At 44.1% G+C, this 22,310-nt stretch overlaps 1 protein-coding gene across 4 annotated transcripts in view; it reads left to right on the top strand.

The window, feature by feature from the left end:
• The window catches only part of RBM26 (RNA binding motif protein 26), a 142,049-nt gene that overhangs the window by 79,526 nt on the left and 40,213 nt on the right, over positions 1–22,310 (top strand). For all 4 annotated transcript variants that reach the window (XR_008318745.1, XR_008318746.1, XR_008318747.1 and 1 more), the window contains 5 exons: positions 3,660–3,731; positions 11,822–11,950; positions 18,992–19,066; positions 20,137–20,307; positions 21,852–21,956. Coding sequence is in view for 1 of the 4 variants with exons in the window: in XM_053305403.1 (XP_053161378.1) it covers positions 3,660–3,731; positions 11,822–11,950; positions 18,992–19,066; positions 20,137–20,307; positions 21,852–21,956 (552 nt within the window). In the remaining 3 variants the exon portion in view is untranslated. The remainder of the gene's footprint in view (positions 1–3,659; positions 3,732–11,821; positions 11,951–18,991; positions 19,067–20,136; positions 20,308–21,851; positions 21,957–22,310) is intronic.

The raw sequence follows: 22,310 nt of genomic DNA, 5'->3' as shown, positions 1-22,310 counted from the left end.
TCCCCCGCCCCTCCCCCCCGTTGCCTCTGATAGGGCAAGCATTGGCACAGGTTAGTCAGGACAGAGCAAACTGCATTCTACTGACCCCATGGCGGCCACGCCAACCATGGTTCACGCCACTTCTGCAGTTATCACGGGGCACTTACCACAAGTTTCCAAATACACCAGACCTGTTACAAAGAGATCAGGGTCAGGTGTTACATCCAGAGGTACATGCCCTGAAAATGACGTCCTGGAGAATCAGGTTCTGAAGGATATCTTGCTAAACAGTAGGTGAGAAACCACACGCCGCAATTACGCTTGCAAGTGGAAGCGTTATAGGACTTATATGATGGAGAGAGGGATCAAGCCCTTGCGTACCACTCCAAGAGAGGTTTTGTTATACCTTACTACGTTAAAAATGATGGGGCTGGCCAGTGTGTCTATCAAACTGCATTTGGCGGCAATCTCGGCACGGCATAGAGGTTGGGATGGGATGACAGTGTTTTCCCATCCGGAATCAAAGCGTTTCATGAAAGGCATCAACAATTTGTACCCACCTGTTCGGCAGCTGATGGAGCAGTGGAGCCTGTCTTTAGTGCTGTCTGCAATTACAGAACAGCCATTTGAACCTCTAGCTTCTATACCCCTCTGGCTTCTCATGCTAAAACCGGCTTTCCTTGCGGCGATCACGTCAGCGAAGCGTGTGAGTGAGCCGACTGCTCTTCGCATGGATAAACCTTATACGCAGTTCTATCCTCACAAGGTAGTGATGAGGCTAGATCCACGTTTTCGAACCAAGGTGATAACTGACTTTCATTTAAATCAGGAGATAATCCTACCTACTTTTTTCCAGGATGCAGAAACAGATTTGGAAAAAGCACTACACTCATTGAATGTACGAAGGGCCCTACTGTATTACCTTGACAGGACCCGGAGCATCAGAAAAATTAAAAAACTCTTTGTCTTCTTACAACGGGAAGTGTAAAGGGCGTGCCATATCATGCCAACGCCTGGCCCACTGGATAGTGGAACTTATTTTCCAGGCATATAAATGTCAAGGGGTTATGCCGCCCAGGACAGTGCGTGCACACTCTACTAGAGCTTATGAAGCTTCAGCAGCCCATCTGTCGGGCATCAAAATGTCGGATCTATGCATGGCTGCCACTTGGTCCTCTCAACAGCCATTCATCAAACATTATGCAATTGATTTGAGGATGGCAAGGGAGGCAAATTTCGGAAGGACAGTACTAAAAAGGGTTTTAGCTTAAGCTTCGGGTCGACTGCACCCACCTCCATGAGGAACAGCTTGCTAATCACGCATTCCTTATGGTTACAACGAATCTCAATCCAGATAAACAGGTTGCTTACTTGTAACTTATGATCTGGATGAGATCCATTGTAGCCATAAGTCCCTCCCGAGCCATCCCCGCTGCAGTGCTATTGGAGGAGGGATAAATGTTATTTTGCAGATCGTCACTATAGGCGGTCTGCAAGAAACTGAGAGAGAGACGCCACTATCAATGACACAGCACTGCACATGCAGGCGGGCGGGGCGTCAGGAGGAGCTAATCAATCAGCCCGCGAGGTCCCTGCGCAGGAGCAGAACCCATTCCTTATGGCTACAATGGATCTCATCCAGATCATAAGTTACAGGTAAGCAACGTGTTTTATTAGAAGAAGTAGTAGTAGTAGTAGTAGTAGTAATGATGGTACTTGACTTAGAAATCACATTTTTTCCTCCCTGGGTTGCACAAGCAGGATGATGGTTGCAGCTCTGCTAAAAATATTTTGACATATTTATGCAAATGACTGTGACCTCCAAAGTCCCCTTACACTTTGGGTCAGAGGTGCATATTTTATTGTGCTATTTCAAATCCCACTTATATAGTGAGTCTGTGTAGCAAGGAGACTGGTGTAATTTTAAAGGAGATGGTTTTAATTCTACAAGAAGTAAGATCCCTTATTGCTGGACTCTGTTAAATGCTGATCTCCATTGTAGAATCTGAATATTAGAGCTATGCATCAGAGTATCTGATGCCGATAAATCTGCTATACCTTTCCTTCTAGTGCCACAGGTCTATAGGAATAATACTGAGAGGAATTACAGTTCCCAGATGCATGCTCCTTGCTAATGTGCCTGCACACCATCCTAGAAGGCCTGCAGGCTCCTATTCCTGTAAGAGAGTCCCCAAGCAACAAATATGAGGAACTTCATGGAGATGGTTGCTGTGTGAGTGGCTGCATCAGGGAGTCCTGCAGATTAATTGTCATCAAACACTTCAATGCAGAGCCCTACTGGATATGTGTGCCTTTCCTCTAAATGTTGAAGAGCCACATGTTCACAGTGTGTTAGCTTCTTTTGTAATGGGAGTTCTCCATAGGTGTTTGTCTTGAAGCTAGGTGCCCAAGGTGAATAGGCAAATGACAAATCACAATGTTGCCTTTGATAAGTTGAATGTTTGTTACAGAGGGTGGCTGTTTTAAACAAATATGATCTTATGATGAGTCTTTCGAAATACTGTGTACAGCTCTTAGCACAGTGAAACCCCACCGATTGCCTGGTCTGAATTGTGATGTCCTGTTCTATGCTGGATCACATTAAAATTAAATGAAGTTTTCGGTTGTCTAGCAAGGCTAGGCAAGAATTTCCGCCAGGGTTCGGACTGGCCAGGAGGTCCCGATTGTTTACCTTTCTTGTAGACTGTCTTGGGAGGGAGGATTTGGAATATTGGTGGTCTTGTGTGCTTGTTGTCACAACTGATAGTTTAATTTTAGCAGAGAAATGGTTGTAAAGGGCTAAGAGGGTTTCAGGCACCTATGGACCTTCAATGAGCAACCTCCTTAGGAATCCCAATGAGCATGGAATGCCTTAAAAACAGAAACTGGGAAAAGCTAAGACATGCTTCTAGGGATTCCTTTGTGCAGCAATCATCAGCCTGCATCATTTTGTGCTTTATGTTCTCCTTCTGCTGCTTATTTAGCAGATGGGGTAGGAAGTACATGTTTCGGTCCCTGCCCTGTAGTCACCAAATAGGGTGCTTGTTCATATGATGTTTGCAGTTTATTTTCAGCCAGCTCTGGGTGTTCGGTTAAAAAAAAACCAACAAACAAAAAAACCCAGCCACTGCATAATGGTTGGTTGTTGCTAGCTTGGTTGAACAGCTGCAACAGCATTTGGAGGGGATTCATAAATGGTGCTTTCTCCTTTTATCCTGGGCTCCTTCCACTCTTTCTAGGAAATTGGGAGCTTCCTCTGCTTAGCATACTGCTCCCAGCCATTTTTCTGTACGACCCAAGCGATTTATAACCTTGCAGGCCAACCCACTTTTGCAATCGTGTCCTTGTCACCTTGATGACGGGGCAGCTTAGCTACGTGCTGTCCTGCTCTCCTTTTTGCTGGAACAAGCAACTCTTACCTCAGCGATGATGCAACTAATCCCTGCTGCGTCTTGTGAGGGAATGCTTATGGTACTCTGCTCTGCCAGATGACCAGGCCAGTTGCTACCTGCCCACTACATTTGGTCATCTTGCCAAATCTCATTTAATAACATATTAAAATGCAAAAGCATAAGAATTGTTGGCTTTCCATAGTTTCCTTAAGGGTTTAGTTAAAGTGCCAACACTGACGCTTCATCAAAAATATCTAACTTGAAATGCTTACATTTTATTTTTTCTAGAATGTAACAAAGCTATCTGTGAAGGAAAGGCTGGGGTTTGTACCTAAACCACCTATCCCTACTACTGAAAAGGTAAGAAAAGAGTATTATTCAGCAAACAGTTCTATGAGTATAATATCACAAATGAACTTAAGTACAGATTCTACTGTGCTTTCTTTCCATGTTTTGAATGCAAAACAGTTGCATCCTCAGATTCATGATAAATATTTGAAACTATTGGAACACTGCTTTAATGCTGCTGGCAGGATTAAAATGGAATGACATTTGCTGTTTGTACAGGCATTTTTATGAAACAGGAAGCTGTACTGTTTGGACAGGGCTGGCTTGGTAGTGTTTTCAGCAACACTAGATTAAGCATCAGTACAAAGCAGAGTGGTCAAAATTGTGATAGGTAAGAAATGGCTGATGGCATAGCTAGAAGATTTCCTTTCTTTTGCCCCTTTGGAAGTCTAAACTATTGATCTTCAGCTATTGAGGTGGGACCCACTACTAGGTCTCAACTTAACCAAAGCTGTGTTGCATGATTGGCACTACCATCATGCATATATATGGTGGTAAATTAAGAATTGGGACCCATAGTTATTGAACCAAAGGTAAGTTCTGAGTTTGAAAACAGATTGAAAAATGATTGCTCTGGGCTATTTAGTAATGCTTGGAATGTTCTACCTCATTCCAGAATACTATGAATATTCTAGGCAAGGGATGGCCTATTGTACATTTTGCTGTTTGATATGCCATTCCGACAATTCTAGAAAGTGTAGAGATGGCTGGAGTGGGTACACCATCTTAAACTAGTCATTTTGTTGTGGACTTCTTTGTCTTCTTGGATTCAATATGCATGAAATGCTTCAGGGTGATTTGACTTTGATAAGTGACCATAGTACTGTGGCTGTAAGTATTCAAAGTGTTGAGGTGTGAAAATAATCAATATAGTGGGGGAGAAAATTAACCTTTAAATTGATGATTTATACATTTTATGTACTCAGTAATAGACTTTGATAGCTAAAGTACATTTCTTGTGGTTGTTACAGAGAACTCTGAAAAGCTTTTGCCTGGCTTAACAAGCCACAAAAGCACTCATGTCAACTCAAGCATCCATACCTCTCATATAAAAAACATTTTTCTTGCTTTTTATCTGTTACTTTGCTAGATGACACACAGTACAAATACATCTCATTTTTGAATTACAAGTCTTTTTATTGGTGACTGACAGTCTCTCAATACCTTTTTGTCTTGTCCTGTCTATTCAGTGATTTCTTGGACCCACCGTGATCCTTTTTTTGTTGATGAGGGGACTTTGTTAACATTCCTGAAGTAGACACATTGTCAGTAATTTTAAAAATCAACCTATTTGTTTTGCTGATTTAATGTTGTCCTTAATCAAAGCTGTTGAAGTATTTCTTAATTCGGTGTCAGCATTGTGAAAATAGAAGCCTACACTGTTTGGCTTCTAAATAGAAACTACAGATCAGAGTAGCCTGCAGTGCTTTTTACCCAAACTTCCTCTCTCTCCCCACCCCCTCAAAGCTATGTCATGCAATTCAGTTATGTACTAGGCAATACTAAGCACGAGAGTTCGAGAGTAGCTGCCAATTAGCAATGGGGATGGGCGGAAACTGCTGGTCAGGAGAACGGCTGAGCAGGCAGGGAGGAGAAGTGGCGGTCAGGCTACTTGGCCTCCGGGAGAAGCGGTGGGGAGGAGAAGTGGCAGGGAGGAGAAGTGACGGCCAGGCTGGCTGCCCACTAAGGGAGAACAAACTGGGGCTGGGGGACAAAATGGGGCTGAAGGGAGGGGAGAATGAAATGAAGATGGAGTGGGGGAAGACAGGGAGAACTAGGGGAGCAGATGCTCTGCGCCAGATCAGCTAGTTACACTGTAAACCTTGTTTCCATGGGTTGCCACATGCCTGTACACAATAGTCTGATTTCAAAGAAACACTTGACTAGTTTTGAATGCACAAGGGATCTTTGTATAGAAGTTCTCAGTACGGTATAATACACAGCACCTAGAAATTTGCCTAGGATATTTGGAGATAGAATTATCTAATAAAATCTTCATTTGTCCCAGGCAGCACTGTTTCTGTTAATAGTATATTACTTGTAAAGGGGGGGAGAAGTTTCTTTACCTCCCCCCTGCACATTGTCCTTCATTAAGCCTGGTAATTTTATCAAGCATCCATTGCCTAGCTCCTAAACTTTTGAGCTGACTCCTAGATCCAAGGGAGAATTGTCAAGACCTGAGTGAAACTCTTGAAACTGTTACGTTTGCAAAGGAGTTTGTGGTCTGACATGGGGATCTGTTATTTAGATGGGAGAGTCAGGCTTTTAGTTGATAGATCTGGTTAGTGGTTCCAACATTCATAACTAGTGGGTTCTGCGCCTGCGCAAATCAGCTTCAGGAAGAATTCGTTAGCTCCTCGCGACGCCAACCGTCCACTGCACGTGACTGCAGTACCCTCTAGTGCCGGTTAGGCGTCTCCATTTTCAGTTTCTTTCTGACCGCCATAGCGATCAGTACTTGTAGACTGTTGCTCCTCGTGGAAAGTTTGTTATTGGTTTTTTTGACTTTTTGGAGTTTGGAAAACAGACTAGGACTATTCTTACGGATTTGCACTTTGGCTTGGTTTAACTCATTACGGTTTTGGCCTTTGGAACGGACTTGACGCTTCTTCTTAACACTTCTGACTCGGACTCTATCTCGGACTTACGACCACGAAACGGAACGGCTACTGAGCAGGATGAGTGGCGTGAGTAAGGCGAGTAATCCCGGCAAGACAACCTTTAAACATTGCACTAATTGCCAGGGGAAGATCCCCTCAACAGACGGCCATACCCTCTGTTTGTTTTGCCTTGGGGAGGCTTCTTGCTCGGTATGCGTCACATTTAACAAGCAGACTCTTAAAAATCGAGCAGCGCGCCTTAAGGTTTATTTGATGGAGGACGCTTTGTTGGAGGACTTCAGATGACCTTTCCAGCGATTTGGGAACAGTAACAAGCGCCCTTATTATCCCAAAAACAGAACCAGCTAGTTTGGCCAAACTAAAAGAACACCACAAAGCAGCAGCTTTGATCTGAAGGTGAGCCCACTGCCATTACGCGAGCCGCCCCCAAAAAACAACCTGAACACCATCTCCTTGAACTATGCCAGAGTTACCATCAAACTGGCAAGCCATGCTCAAGCGTGGAACCACATAACATCAGACCGGTGGGTCTTGCGCATAGTGACGATGGGCTATGCGCTAGAGTTCGAGGAGTATCCTCCGTTTCTGGGCGTGAAGTACACTCCGGAAACCCCTGTCCTGAGGGAGGAGGTGGAAAAGCTTTTGATGAAAGGGGCGATATTGCCAGTCCAGTGGGCTCTCAGCCAGTCGGGCTTTTATTCTCGTTATTTCCAAGTCCCCAAACGCGATGGGGGCATAAGACCAATTATGGATCTCCGGGGCCTAAATCAATACATCGAGGTAAAGAAATTCAGGATGACAACGTTGCAAGCCATCCTTCTGCTCTTTCATGGGGAGAATTGGATTGCAATGCTCAACTTGAAGGATGCTTACTTTCATATAGGCATTCAGGAGAACCACCGCAAATTCCTCCACTTCACCATGGGAAGCGAAGTTTATCAATACAACGTCCTACCTTTCGGCTTGGTCACCGCCCCGCGCTTGTTCACGAAGTGTGTCGCGGTGATAATAGCCTATCTCCAAACAAAAGGACTGTCCATTTATCCATACTTGGACGACTGGCTGCTGACAGCCAATACGCGGGAACAACTGCTAGAGCATGTACACATGGTAACAACCCTGTTGAGCGATCTGGGCGTGAACATCAATTGGGAGAAATCCTTTCTACAAACAGTGAAACGCCTTCAATATATCGGGGTACTGTTAGACATGACGGCCCAGAGGGCTTTTCTGCCAAGAGATCGGTTTTCACGCCTGCAGACGCTCATCCTCATGTGTCAGAGTCATCTGGTACAGAGGGCAAGAACGATACAGGTTATTCTCGGTCTGATGGCGTCTTTCACAACCACGGTTTTGTATGCAAGGCTTCGCATGTGCAAGTTGCAGCTTTGGTTTTTGAGAGCTTACAGGCCAAGGCTGGATCCGCAATCCAAACAACTGACACTGCCAGGCATGGTGCTTGCCTCACTGAGGTGGTGGACAAAGGAGTCAAACATGCTCAACGGCATACAGTTCGAGTCGCTGACACCAACCGCCACGGTAACCTCAGACGCTTCGTTGCAGGGCTGGGGTGCTCATCTGCTGCACCACAAGGTTCAGGGTCGATGGACGTCAAAAGAGAGACTTCTACATATCAACTTTCTAGAACTTCTGGCTGCATACAAGGCCTTGGTTGCCTTCCAGGAGAAACTCGTGAGGCAGGCCGTCCAGCTTCAGATGGACAATACAACAGCCATGGTGTATGCCAACAAGCAAGGTGGGGCGGTTTCTAGGTCATTGTGCAGTCTCAGTCTTCAGTTGTGGAATTGGTGCATTCCACGCAAAATCTATCCCATTGCCATTCACATCAAGGGCACCATGAACGTTTTGGCGGACTCTTTGAGCAGGGAACTAGCGCTGGATCAGCACGAGTGGGAGTTGAACCCAGTGATAATGGAACAGATATTCCAGTCTTGGGGCAAACTTAAGGTGGATCTCTTTGCAACGTTCAACAACAGCAAGTGCGATCACTATTGCTCCAGCATGGGAATCGCCCCAGATTCAAAGGGGGATGCGTTTCAGTATCAATGGAACCAGCAACTGCTTTACGCCTATCCCCCAACTCTGATGCTGCCCAGGGTGGTGGCCAAACCTCTGCAAGACAAGTCTCAAGCGATAGTTATTTCCCCATGGTGGCCAAGGCAGCCATGGTACACGCAGCTACTCAGACTGTCCCAGGGCAGGTACAGGAGGTTGCCACAGTGGGCAGATCTGATAATTCAGGACCAAGGAGAGGTGCTGCACCCCAATTGGTCGGTGCTGAGTCTCAGTGTGGAGGATCGGCTACTAAGGAGGATTCTCCTAAATACCCGTAAACTATCAACTAGGCGAAGTTACCGAGCAATATGGCGCAGGTTTGCTGCGCATGCTGCCTCAAGGGGCTATAACCCCAAGGAAGCAAGCCTGAAAGCTCTTCTTCTGTACATGACAACTCTGAAACAGAGCGGCCTAGCGAATGTCTCGATTAAGGTGCATATGGCAGCTATTTCGGCGCAACATGGGTGGGATGGAAAGACGGTCTTCACCCATCCAAGATGTAAAGATTTCTTGAGAGGCATCAATAATTTGTATCCTCTGGTTCGCCCGCCAGCGTGGAGTTTTTCCTTGGTACTCTCGTCACTGACGGAAGCACCTTTTGAGCCTTTGGCATCTGCGTCATTAAAAACCTTAATCTTGAAGACGCTCTTCTTGGTGACCATCACCACGGCCAGACGAGTAAGTGAGCTGCGTGCACTCCGCATTGATGAGCCTTATACGAGGATTTATCCAGAGCGGGTCATCATGCGCTTGTATCCCGATTTCCGTCCGAAGATTGTAACAGATTTTAACCTTAATACCGAAATGGTGTTGCCTACCTTTTTCAGAGATCCTACGTTCGCACTTGAGCGAGTGATGCATTCATTGGATGTTCATCGAGCCCTTCTCTTCTACTTAAGAGCCACGAGGGACATTCGAAAGACACCTCAGCTGTTTGTTGGCTTGCAGGGCAAGTGTAAAGGGCATTCACCTACTTGGCAGAAATTGGCTTTCTGGCTGGTGGAGTTGATCAAATTGGCGTATGACCAACAGGGTGTCATTAGGGCACACTCCACTAGGGCTTACGCCATGTCTGCGGCACATCTGTCTGGCATTCGCTTCCCAGATATCTGCACAGCAGCAACTTGGTCGTCTCACCAGACGTTTGTAAAACACTATGCCATAGATCTACGCATGGCTAAGGCTGCTGAATTTGGACGGGTGGTCCTCAAGAGGGTGTTACAGTAACTTGCATTGCTTACCCGTCTCCATCTGGGTAGCTTGTGATTCACCCACTAGTTATGAATGTTGGAACCACTAACCAGATAAACAGGTTGCTTACCTGTAACAGATGATTTGGTAGTGGTCCCATACATTCATAAATCCCGCCCATCCATCCCCGCTAAGACAGTTGCAAGCTGTTGACTATTATACACTAACCACTCTTTCCTTAAGGCTGCTATGTCAGCCTACAAGAAACTGAAAATGGAGACGCCTAACCGCCACTAGAGGGTACTGCAGTCACGTGCAGTGGGCGCCTGGTGTCGCGAGGAGCTAACGAATTCTTCCCGAAGCTGATCTGCACAGGCGCAGAACCCACTAGTTATGAATGTATGGAACCACTACCAGATCATCTGTTACAGGTAAGCAACCTGTTTTTATTATAGTTTTGGTTTTTAGAGTTTTTATTGTATTTTAAACTTCTACTAATTTTTATATTGTGAACTGCCCAGGAAATTTTCATATAGGGTGGTATATAAGTGCACTTAATTTAACTTTGGGTATCCCCAAGCCTAAATCTGTTCTTTGGATCCTGGCCAATGTTGGACATTTCTATTAGGTGACAACCAAAGCCCTCCTCAGACATTATGAGTACCAGCCACGCTCACTCTTACAACTGCAAAAGCAGGGAAGGAAAGAGGACAGGAGAGGGGCCAAATAAATTCAGCCAGCCCATTTATGCTTATGGCCTCATTTGTCTCAAGGGGGATGCACCGTAAGCATGTTGGCTGACACTTCCATGAGTTGCAACCTGAATCAATTGAGGCTGCAACTCACAGAAGCACCAGCCATCATGCTTACGGCGCCTCGCTTCAAACAGGGCTGTAAGTGTGAACGGGCCAGCTGAAAGGGATTTATTTGGCCCCTCTCGTGTTGCCTTTCTTTTCTTGCTTTCACAGTTGTGAGCATGGCTGGCACTCATAACGTCTGAGGAGAGCTCAAGTGTTTTGGCATTTGGGGGCTGGTGATGGAGACTACATGAATGTTTTTCTCTACAAGCACTTGCTTAGAACACCACACTGGGAAGCTTGTCTTTATCTTTGAAAAACTGTCTACCTTTGCAGTATTTTAGCAAAAGAGAGATCTCTTAGCTATAGTGCTACTATTTCCTGGGGAGCTGTAGGCAAAAGACTACTTAAATGTCATTTTTTAATATGCTTGGTTTAACTGATCAGTATGTTGCGGGTTGGGAAGGAATGTCTCCCCAAGTCCGTTGCTAGTAAGAGGAGTTGCTAGTTTTGGGAAGAATGGCTATTTTTAGGAGTTCTGCCTTTGCATGTTTCATGTCACTTGGCTTGTTTGTTTCGAGCCATCTGTTGCTGTTTAACCAAGTATCTATCTATCCATCTATCATTTCTCTTAAATGTTCCTGTTGCTAATCTCATGTGTGGCAGCTCTCGCAAGCAGCTACTGGATAGAAACGGGCGGGTGGGGGGAAAGAAACTGCTGGCCAGGAGAACGGCCGAGCGGTGGCCATCAGGCAGGGAGGACGAGAGGAAAGCGGTGGCCATTGGGCAGGGAGGGCAAGAGGAAAGCCAGGAAGAGAACTAGAGGTGCAGATGCTCTGTGCCTGGTTCAGCTACTATTGCTTATTTTATGTATGTGACTGATATGATTCTCCTTCCGTAACCTGCTATTTGTATTATCTGTACAATGATATGGTTTTGGGGATATTCTGTTATGTTATTAATTAGCTTGCAGCTGGTCTAGGAGATTGTGTTCACTCCAGTGGATTGCTCTCTTTATAAACAACATTACTTCCAGTACTTACAGAGTTCAGCTAAAGATGTGAGGAGAAGGAACCTAAAACTGCATTGGCAGGCAATGCTGTATCTGCTGGCTTTTTCTTTGCCATACACATTATCAGGCGCAACTTGAGTGTACATGCACACCTTGATAAAAGCTCAAGTTTGGTTTTCTGTAGTCGTAATTCTCCAAACTGTATGTAAAATATTATGAAAGACTGTCTTTATAGTTGATATAAACCTGTGTTTAACTTGAACTTTTAAGTCTCTTTCTTCAGATGTTTATGTTCTTGCCATCTTCACAATCACAGGAACAAACATCTGTCTTGGAGTAATATATTTTGAAGCAATTATTTAAAAAGCCAATTTACTAGCAAAATAAAATGATTTCCTTCTATAGGTGTTGTCTACTTCTACTGGCTTGACAAAAACCGTGTATAACCCAGCTGCTTTGAAGGCAGCTCAGAAAACGTTGCCTGTTGTTAACCCTTCCATGCTTGACTCTAGTGAAGCACAGAAGAAAAAACAGGTAAATTTTAAATTACGCTTCTTATAAAACAGTGATAATTGAGAAATTTATGGCATCCAGTACGTATTTTTCATGACTGCTTGGATTTTTAAAAGCCAGTTACCTTGCCTTTGCATCTTTTGTCTAGATGTAATATCATTTCACCAGTTACAGTTTGAGATGTTTTATTGAAGTACACAGCACAGATGAAGCCTGCACTGGTGTTCCATGTGTTCAGTGATAGTTATTAGGAGAGAAGTAATTCCTTTATTTGGTACCAAACATAGAGAATGGATGTAGTGGTGAGCCAGCGTGGTGTAGTGGTTAGAGTGCTGGACTAGGACTGGGGAGACCCGAGTTCAAATCCGCATTCAGCCATGACACTTGCTGGGTGACTCTGAGCCAGTCACTTCTCTCTCAGCCTAACCTACTTCACAGGGTTGTTTATCCACCAGTACCATGTTAGTGAAAAACTGAGTTAGAAGTGAGTGGGCAGACTGGCTTGAGCTGTCCATGGTTAGCAAGAATGCATTGCAAATGTAATGCTGCAGTAGAGTTAGTTTCAAACATTGGAGAAGGGAAGGAATTTACATGCAGAAGGATGAAAGACTGCAGAAGCGCATGTTGTGCTGGTAATTAAGATCTCAGACTTGTCTTGGTGCATAACATTCAGTATTGAGTCTTTATATAGAAAATTGCCTTCATGACTGATACTAGTTTAGTGAAAGATCCATATTTTCATTTGAGTAATCGGAACAGTGGTTGGTCCTCGGACAATAAGTACAATGAGCTAGAAATATATGAAGATTTTCTATTCTAAAAGTGTGAGCAACTGTCATTACTATCAAGAATATATATATTTTTAAAGTCTTTCCATCAAAATGAAGGATAATAATACTATAATGATCTTCTCAGCATGGAATTCAGCAGTCTATCAGTTGTGGAAGTACAAGTTTAATGCTGCTTTTGCTGCTGTAGGTTTATATTTTTCGTGCCTCTTTGCTTTACTCATGACATGGTGGGCTAGTTGTCTTATTATCTTCTCTGTCAGACCACTTGTTCACTTTTCACACTTGACCCTACCCACTTTATTTTGCTCCCTCTTCTAGATTTAAATAATTCCTATCCCTTTAGGAACCTAAAAATTCATTTTCCTGGGAAAGATCCTCTTCCTTGAGATGCTGTTTCTTTCCTCTGAACTGCTTGCCTGTCTGCAATATCCCTGGAGATTAGACAGTTCCCATGTTCACATCATTCAGATGAGAATGGCACAGTTGTGTCAATGTTTTCTGTTCGTGCTTTTACAGCAGACGGTATTGCTGACTTCTGGACAGTATTCCCCTGATCTGTCTTTAGTAAGTGAAGTAACATGGTGCTGCAGTCATATCACATAGTATACATTCCTTTTAGGACTGCCAGCTTTGCTACATTTTTCATCTACTTAGTAGTGTAGTTAGAGGAGAGCTATTGATTCCTGAAGAACATGGTTGATAGCATCAGAACTTGGTTAAGTGTTGAAAACTTCAGATGAGGAGTGCAGCTGGTAAGGTCTATCAGAAGATGCAGCCTCTGTGGATTGCTTCTTATGTGTGCCGTATTTTGTCACACAGGTGGATTTTTGCTATAACTGTGTGAAATTTAAGATCCAAGCCTGTTCTTTTGTGTGGATGTAAAATAGATCAGATGTGAGAGAACTTGCATATATTGGTACAGCAAACTTTGTTTCTTGTGCGGGTTCTGTTCCTCGCCTACTGCCATGAGTAATGCAACGGCGAGTAACAAGGCATTATGTCTATAGGAAAAGTGGGGTTAAGTTCCAGAATGTGGGAGGGGGGAGATTTAAAAATGCTAAAATCAGATAGAAAGAAAACCCCATGAAAATAATGTAAGCAGGGTATTGTACTGTGTCATCTTAAGTCAGGGATGCACAAATCAAATACCCTGGTGGGCCAGAACTAACCATGACTTGGTATGCAGGGATTGAGGTAAGTTTTCAGCACATTAATGATTACATTAACATTAATTATTTGAAATATTATGGAAAGCAATTATTAGTTACCCAGAGCATGAGGAGGGAAGAGGAGGCTCCTAGCAACCTTTCCTCTTCCCTGTCTCCCATGCACTTTCAAATGCTTGCAAAGGTCAATTTTGAAAGGGGACTGATCCCCACCAGGTCAATGGGGCAAAGCAGCATTTTGCACCTCACCTCAGGCACCTTTGGGCCAGCAAAAAATCTGTGGCCAGCAAAAATGTCCACACGGGCCAGATCTGGCCCCCGGGCCTTATGTTGTGCAGGCCTGCCTTAAGTGGTGCAGTGGGGAAATGCTTGACTAACAAACAGAAGGTTGCCGGTTCAAATCCCCACTGGTATGTTTCCTAGACTATGGGAAAGAGCTTTATCGGCCAGCAGTGATACAGAAAGATGCTGAAAGGCATCATCTAATACTATGCAGGAGGAGGCAGTGGTAAACTCCTCCTGTAATCTACCAAAGAAAACCACAAGGCTCTGTGGGCCTCAGTAGTCAAAATTGACTTGATGGCACACTTTGCCTTACTTTATTGAACTGTGCTTCCATGCTCTCGGGAATGCCCCTCAAATCCATGAAGTGCTTCTCAAAGCTGGGGGAAATTATGGAAAAATGTTTTGTGGTTGTTCCCACCTTAAGTGGTGCAGTGGGGAAATGCTTGACTAACAAGCAGAAGGTTGCTGGTTTGAATCCCCACTGGTACTATATCAGACAGCAGCAATATAGGAAGATGCTGAAAGGCATCATCTCCTACCACGCGGGAGGAGGCAGTGGTAACACACACACACACACACACACACACACACACACACACACACGGTACTCTACCAAAGAAAACCACAGGGCTCTGTGGGCACCAGGAGTCGAAATCGACTCGACAGCACACTTTACCTGATAATTGGGCAAAGACGCACCTTTTTAATGTGTTGATGCTCTTTTTTTTAGCAGGGGGAGAGTAATTGGCCTAAATTGCACAGAGCATCTGCGCTCTAGTTCTGCCTGCTGCCTCCTTCCATCCGTGATGGTGGCAGAGGCAGCGAGACCTCATTCCATGGGCCTTCCTGCCACCCAAATGGCAGGTTGGGCTGTTTTCAGCCCATTTCAGGGCTTTCTGCCCTCTTCCTTTCCATGAGCAGCTCTCCACAGCTTTCCTGTGGTTACTCTCCAGAGGCAGCTTCCACAAAAGAAGCCAGCACCCTATCACCACCGCCATGTACATGGCAAGCCCCGCCCCTTATTATCAGTGGCGTGGCTGAAGTGGGGGCAGGGCTTACTACGTATGTCCTTAGCCTTTTATTTATAGTTTGTTTGTTTGTTGAATTTATATACCACCTACTAAAGAAATCTCTAGATGGTGTGCAGAATTAAAACATAACAAGCTGACCCCGCACAGAGCATCTGTGCGCTCTTTGGGGCCGGCTACCTCTCTCCCCCCGCCCCCCAGTCTCCGGCGGGGCCGAGTGCCGCCGCTACGGCTTCCAGTGGGCCAAGTGCCACCACCGCCAGCAGGCCAAGTGCCGCTGCCTGTCAGGCCCGCCGAGAGCCACCCCCCGCTGCCAGCAGGCCGAGTGCTGCCACTGCGGCGGCCACCGCCGCCAGCGGGCCGAGTGCTGCGGCCGCTGCCGCCAGTCCTTGGGGCTGGCCGGCCTCTTTGGGGCCGGCCACCTCTCCCCCCACCCCCTGCACCAGTATCGGGGCTCGCCACTGCTGCAGCTTCCTCTCCCCTCGCCTGGTCCACCTCCTCGCCTCAGCCGGTCCTCCTCCTTGCCCCTCCCACCACCCGTCACCGCCAGGCCAGGCCCGCACCGCTGGGCAATTGTCCTCTCTCCTGGGTGCGCCAGCCAATCAGGTGCCTCCACAGCCCAGCCAATCAGCTGGGCTGCCGGGACGCATTTTTCCCTGGCACACCCAGGAGAATTATATATATAGATATAAAATATAAAACTTTTAAAATTTATTAAATAAAATTCACAATATAAAATATATTCATAGATAAAAACACATTAAAATTTAAAAGTTTTGTTTCAGTTGAAGGCCTAGGAAAATAGGTACGTCTTCAGGGTCCTCCTAAAAACATACAGAGAAGGAGATGCTCTTATTTCAGTAGGGAGCATGTTGCAAAGCCTTGGGGCAGCTACAGAGAAGGCCCGGTCTGTGGAATCTCTTAACAGGAAGCACATTCCAAAGCCTCGGGGCAGCAATGGAGTAGCCACCAGAAGAGCCAGTGGAAACTGTAGATGAACCTCTCCAGATGATTTCAAAGGTTATTGGGGGTCATGGCAAATAACAAGTTCTCTTTACTACCCAGGGCCTAAGCCACTTGGGCTTTATAGGTTATAAACAGCACCTTGTATTTCGTCCAAAAGCTTATCGGCAGCCAGTGTAGCTATTTCAACACAGGAGTAATATGGTCTCTCCAAGATGACCCAGAGACCAACCTGTCTGCCACATTCTGTACCAACTGGAGTTTCCAGACTGCATACAAAGGTAGCCACATAGAGTGCATTGCAGAAGTCAAATCTCGAGGTTACCAATATGTACCACTGTTCTGAGGCCATTGACACTGAGTGGCTCGGTGCCTAGTGGAATAATACAAAAGCAATTGACCTTGGCATCAGCATCGAAACCCCTGTCGTCAACAAGTGCAGTGCCTGCTTCCACTTCGACACAGAAGGAGCTTAATGTGCTCTCTGTGTCAATGCATCCACTCTCAATGTTGGGACCTTGAGACTACTCCGCTGGGCCTAGATCTTTAGTCTCTTTGCTATTGCTGATGACTCGGTATACAACTTTATGGCTAAGTCCATGTTGGCGCAACTGGTGACCTTGCCGCTTTTGCCACTGATCTCCAAGATGGCACAAAGTACATGGGAGGTGCCGTGTACTTCTACCCCAACATGTAAAAGGTCCGAGGGCCTTTATAGAGTACAAGAACAGGATAATTTATTTATTTATTGTTAAATTTATATACCGCCTTTCATTAAAGCAATCCCAAGGTGGTTTACAGCAAAAATTTAAACACAAGATGGTAAAAAAGACACAATTAAAATATTAAGTGGGGAAAAAATATTAAACAAATCTGATTAAACATTTAAAACAAAAGCATAAAGGCAATACAGACTATAAAGAGCAGCAGCAGAGAATCAAATAAATGCCTGGGCAAAAAGCCAAGATTTTACATTTTTTCTAAAAGCTGCATTGGAGACCGAGGAGCGAATAGCCACCGGGAGAGCATTCCAGAGTCTGGATCAAGCAACAGAGAAGGCCCTGTCCCGCGTGCACGACAACCAAGCCTCCCTCATTGTTGGCACCCGGAGCAGAGCCCCCTCAGATGACCTCGTTGAGTGGGCAGCAACCCTTGGGAGCAGGTGGTCCCTCAGGTATCCCGGGCCCAAACCATTAGAATAACACCTACCTGTTGAAATACCCAGTGCCTAACTCACTCGTTATAGATTGTGCAACATCTCCAAGACCAGGTAGATGCCGCACCACCTGTCTAGGACAAAGTTGGTTAGAAAAACAAAGAAGTTTGTTTCCTATAAAGGCAGTAATCAAGGCCAAGCACTGTCTAGATAGAGATTCCCCCACTGGCTAGTGGAACCCACCCTCCTGACTTACAAGCTGCAAATGTTCAGCCACCAAAATCCATCAAGGCACACTCTACCAGGGCATATGGTACCTCAGCAGCCCAACTGCCAGGTATTTCATTCAAGGACATTTGTAGAGCTGCAATATGGTCCTCCGAACTACCACTTGTAAAGCATTATGCCATTGACTTATGCTCTGCAGCTGAGGCAAATTTTGGGAGAGGTGCCCTTAAAAGGGTGTTACAGTAATTGCTGCTACTTCTCCCTTCTCCTAAATGACTCGTTCTAAGCATCCATTCTAATGGATTCAGTGGATCGTGATGCAGATAAATAGGTTGCTCACCTGTAACTGATACTCTGGTAGTGATCCGTTGATATCCATTAGACCCTCCCAGACCTCCCCTCTGCAGTAGTGTGCAAGTATTCAACTTGAACTCACCTGCTTGTACAGCATTGTTCGCCTGTTCTGGCGGTCTTCAAGGAACTGAAGTGCTGGTGCTTCCTCCCACCTTACATAGCCACAAGGTCATGTGGGGCAGGGCACAAGTGCTGAAAAGGAACTGTGGTACTCCACAGATAGGCTTCTGCACAGGCGCAGGAACCATGCTAATGGATATCAACGGATCACTACCTACCAGATCACCAGTTACAAGTGAACAACTTGTTTATATGACCCATTAGATTTCTAACGTTTCAAGATTTAATTTTAGGCACCAGAAAGGCACGATTTGACTACAACATTTGTGTTATGAAATCTAATGGGTTGGATCCAGGGGACCCCAAATGTTAGGAAATACTCCAGCGACTCCTTGCATAAAAAGAACAAACAAATCAAAAGTATTTTGTGAGAATAGTGCAACCTTGCAACAGTCCCTTATCCTGTGAATGACCAAAGTATTGGGAGCTTTGCACCATTAATATTTACTGTTCACTGCAAATTCTTCTGCTAGGGTTTATGGACATCCATTATGTCCAAAATAAAATAGATGATTCAACAACCTAGGTCCAAGATCTAAGGTTACTTTGGAACAATCTTTAACTTATTTCTGTTGGTTTATTTGAATGGTGAAATATCTGTTTCCCAAATTTGATCCACAGAATTGAGAGATGGTTCTAAATAACTTTTCAATACTTGATATATCAAAATTGCTATCTTGTTGCTTAAAATGTTAGAACGTAAGTTGTATACAATGGCCTTGTTCAGATGTACTGCAAATATCTGTAGTGCTACATGAACAAGCCCATGATAATTGCTTTCATTTAAAGAACAAAACAGTTTGTGTTTTGTTAGATAACTGTAGTGATAGCAAACCAGCAACTTTTTTTGAAACATATGTTTGTGCTTTGCTGAATATGCTCCTCCAGACAATATATGTTGCTTAGTGGTGGGTAGACTCGGAGGCATCCAATTTTTCCTATAAAATGTTGATCCTTTTTTATGTTTGCAGGAGGCACTAAGACTTCAGCAAGATGTGCGGAAGAAAAAACAAGAGATCTTAGAAAAGCACATTGAAACGCAAAAGGTAATGTATACATTTCTACGATTAGATCACTGTTGAACAGCAGCCAGCATTGATGTGTTGTGTAGCAGTTCTGTTATAACAACATTCTCTGTTGTGAAAGCTGTTTAGTGGAATTTCAGATAAGGAAAAAACCAGTGCTCTGGGATCTTGGAAAAGGTTTGTAAAACGTTTTGCTTGGTTTGATGTTTGAGCTTCCTAGTTGAATCTTTGCAACAGACTTGGCAATTGAAAGGCAAGTAAAAGTAAAAGAAAAAGTAGGCAAGTGAAAGGGAAAAGCTGTGCCATCTTTCTGGTCTTATTGCCCAGCATCTGGTTATGGTCTGAACGTCAGGTTATAGTGGTAAAGTGTAAAGCGTGCTGTCAAGTCGATTTCAACTCTTGGCGCCCACAGAGCCCTGTGGTTTTCTTTGGTAGAATACAGGAGGGATTTACCATTGCCTTCTCCTGTGCAGTATGAGATGATGCCTTTCAGCATCTTCCTATATTGCTGTTGCCCGATATAGGTCTTTCCCATAGTCTGGGAAGCATACCAGCGTGGATTTGAACCATCAATCTTCTGCTTGTTAGTCAAGCATTTCCCCGCTGCGCCACTTGAGGGTAGGTGCTATAAATTCAGATAAAGCCACACAACTCTGCCAAATTTTTCCTTTCGTGAGTTCTAGCCCTTCTCTTCCAGACCCTTTCAAAAAAGAAGACACAATTTATCAGTCCTCTGGAAAGCTCCCAATAACAAATGACAAGTTTCTGTAATGGAACGTTATAGAGCCCTCTCACTGAGTATACTGAGTGGCAATGCTGTAGTCTCTATACCAGAACATGATTGGTATCAAATCTCTCCAACCCCCATATTAACCATTTTAACTGGATATGTGTTGGGGTTAGTTTGGATAGTTCACAACATTTCCTTAAAGCTAGTATATGGAGGAAGTTTTTTAGATACTTGGATCTTCAAAAATATAATTCTATGAACTCAACATATTTGAAGGGAGAGAGAAAAATTAGACACCTGCATATATATTGTTGAAGATGAAAAATGAGACTCCTGCTAGTAATATTTCTAATTTCATTAGATGCTGATTTCAAGATTGGAGAAGAATAAAGCTATGAAGTCTGAGGACAAAGCTGAAATCATGAAAACTCTGGAGACTTTGACTAACAGCATCACTAAGTTAAAGGATGAATTGAAAGGAGTCACAACCCCAGCAAGCACCCCACTGAAAAATGTGAAAACAAAAATGCAGGTATTCACATTTCATTACCTTTTTATTTACTTAAATTTGTTTTAAGGTTGCTAAAGACGTTTGCAGGGGAGGACTGGTGTATATTTACAATTTCTAATTTTCCCTTAAGAACATAATAGCCCTGCTAGGTCAGGCCCAAGGCCCATCTAGTCCAGCAATCCTGTCTCCCACAGTGGCCCATCAGATGCCTCTGAGAAGCTCACAGGCAAGAGGTAAGGGTATGCCCTCTCTCTTGCTGTTGCTCCCCTGCAACTGGTATTTAGAGGTATCTTGCCTCTGAGGTTGGAGGTGGCTTACAGCTATCAGACTAGTAGCCATTGATAGACCTGTCCTCCATGAAATTCACCACTCTGGGCTCCTTGGAGGAAGAGCAGGATAAAAAATGTAAATTTAAAAAAAATTGTCTAAGCCCCTTTTAAAGCCATCCAAGCTAGTGGGCATCATCACATACCGTGGCAGAGAAGAAAAAGTACTTCCTTTTTAAAAATTTATTTATCAAATTTATATACCGCCCAAACTTTCATTCTCTGGTCCTAAATTTACTGGCCATCAGTTCCATGGGATGACCCCCTGGTTCTAATGTTGCGCGAGAGGGATAAAATTTTCTCTATCCACTCTACTCCATGCATCATTTTATAAACCTCTATCATGTCTCCTATTAGTTGCCTCTTTTCCAAACTAAAACAGTCCCAGATGCTGTATCCTTGCCTCATAAAACACGGGTTCCAGGCCCCTGATCCATCTTGGTTGCCCTGTTCTGCACTTATTCCAGTTCTACAATGTCCTCCTTAAGATACGGTGACCAAAACTGTACACAGTACTCCAAATGTGGCCACACCATAGATTTGTATAAGGGCATTATAATATTAGCATTTTTATTCCCAATCCCCTTTCTTATGATCCCTAGCATAGAATTTGCCTTTTTCACAGCTGCCAGGCACTGAGTTGCTGCCTTCAAGGATCTCAGGGCAGCTTGCATTACCCTTGTAAAAACTAACTAACTAAATAAATAAATCTTCACTATAATCCTATAATTTTGGGCCTATTATTAGTGACTAATGCTGCCTAGTGAGCTTTATGGCTAAGCAGGGTTTTGACCCCAGATCTTCCCCATCCAGGACCATCTCTTTATTCTCTCCATAATTCACCTTCCACTGATGGATCATGACAAACAGCTGTCATCCTAACATGATTTATACCAAAGCAAGACCACCATTTTATTCATTACCTTTTTTTTTGCGGGGGGGGGGTGCAGTGGGGAAGGGGAAGGGGAGGGTAGTCTGTCTGCAAAATATAAAAGCTGTTTCATCCCCTTCGTCTCTGATACTGGATTTCCCCCCCCCCCCATGGTCTTGAATCTTATTTTTCCCACTTCATAAACAAAAGGAACTTTTTTGCTCAGCTGGCAATCTTCCATCAGCTAACATGTCTTGAGAACTGCCCCTTTGAACTTGCAGCATTGTAATTTACCAGTGGTTATTTAATGCCATGTTTTCCCACTTGAATTCAGAAATAAATATTACATTGCTTCACTGTCTCCTTAGATGCAGAAAGAATTACTGGACACTGAGTTGGATTTATATAAGAAGATGCAGGCTGGGGAAGAAGTCACTGAACTAAGAAGAAAGTATACAGAACTTCAGCTTGAAGTAAGCTTATTTCCGTGTAATTATCACTGCTACAAAATTGTATGTATATTTTTTACTTAATTTAAATTTGTTTATTTATTTTATATACTGCCTATCAAAAAAAATCTAGGTCGTTTACAAATTGAAAGTTATCTGCATAACACATTGTATTTAAGAGAAGAAAGTGGAGCTCTTATCTTAGAATAGAGATATCCTAGTTCTTTTCATTTCTGTGCATTTGTCTTCTGGTAGACTATTTGTGGAAGTAATCTGGTATTACTGTTTGAAGGCTGCAATTTTAATGTGTGTCCCATAGATGGCGCTATTGGTGTTTAAAGCTGGTAACCCCTTATAGAAGTGTCTTTTTTCAAACAT

The sequence above is a fragment of the Hemicordylus capensis genome, chromosome 3, assembly GCF_027244095.1.
Source record: "Hemicordylus capensis ecotype Gifberg chromosome 3, rHemCap1.1.pri, whole genome shotgun sequence".
NCBI lineage: Eukaryota > Metazoa > Chordata > Lepidosauria > Squamata > Cordylidae > Hemicordylus > Hemicordylus capensis.
This window is presented reverse-complemented; position numbering and strand designations above follow the sequence as displayed.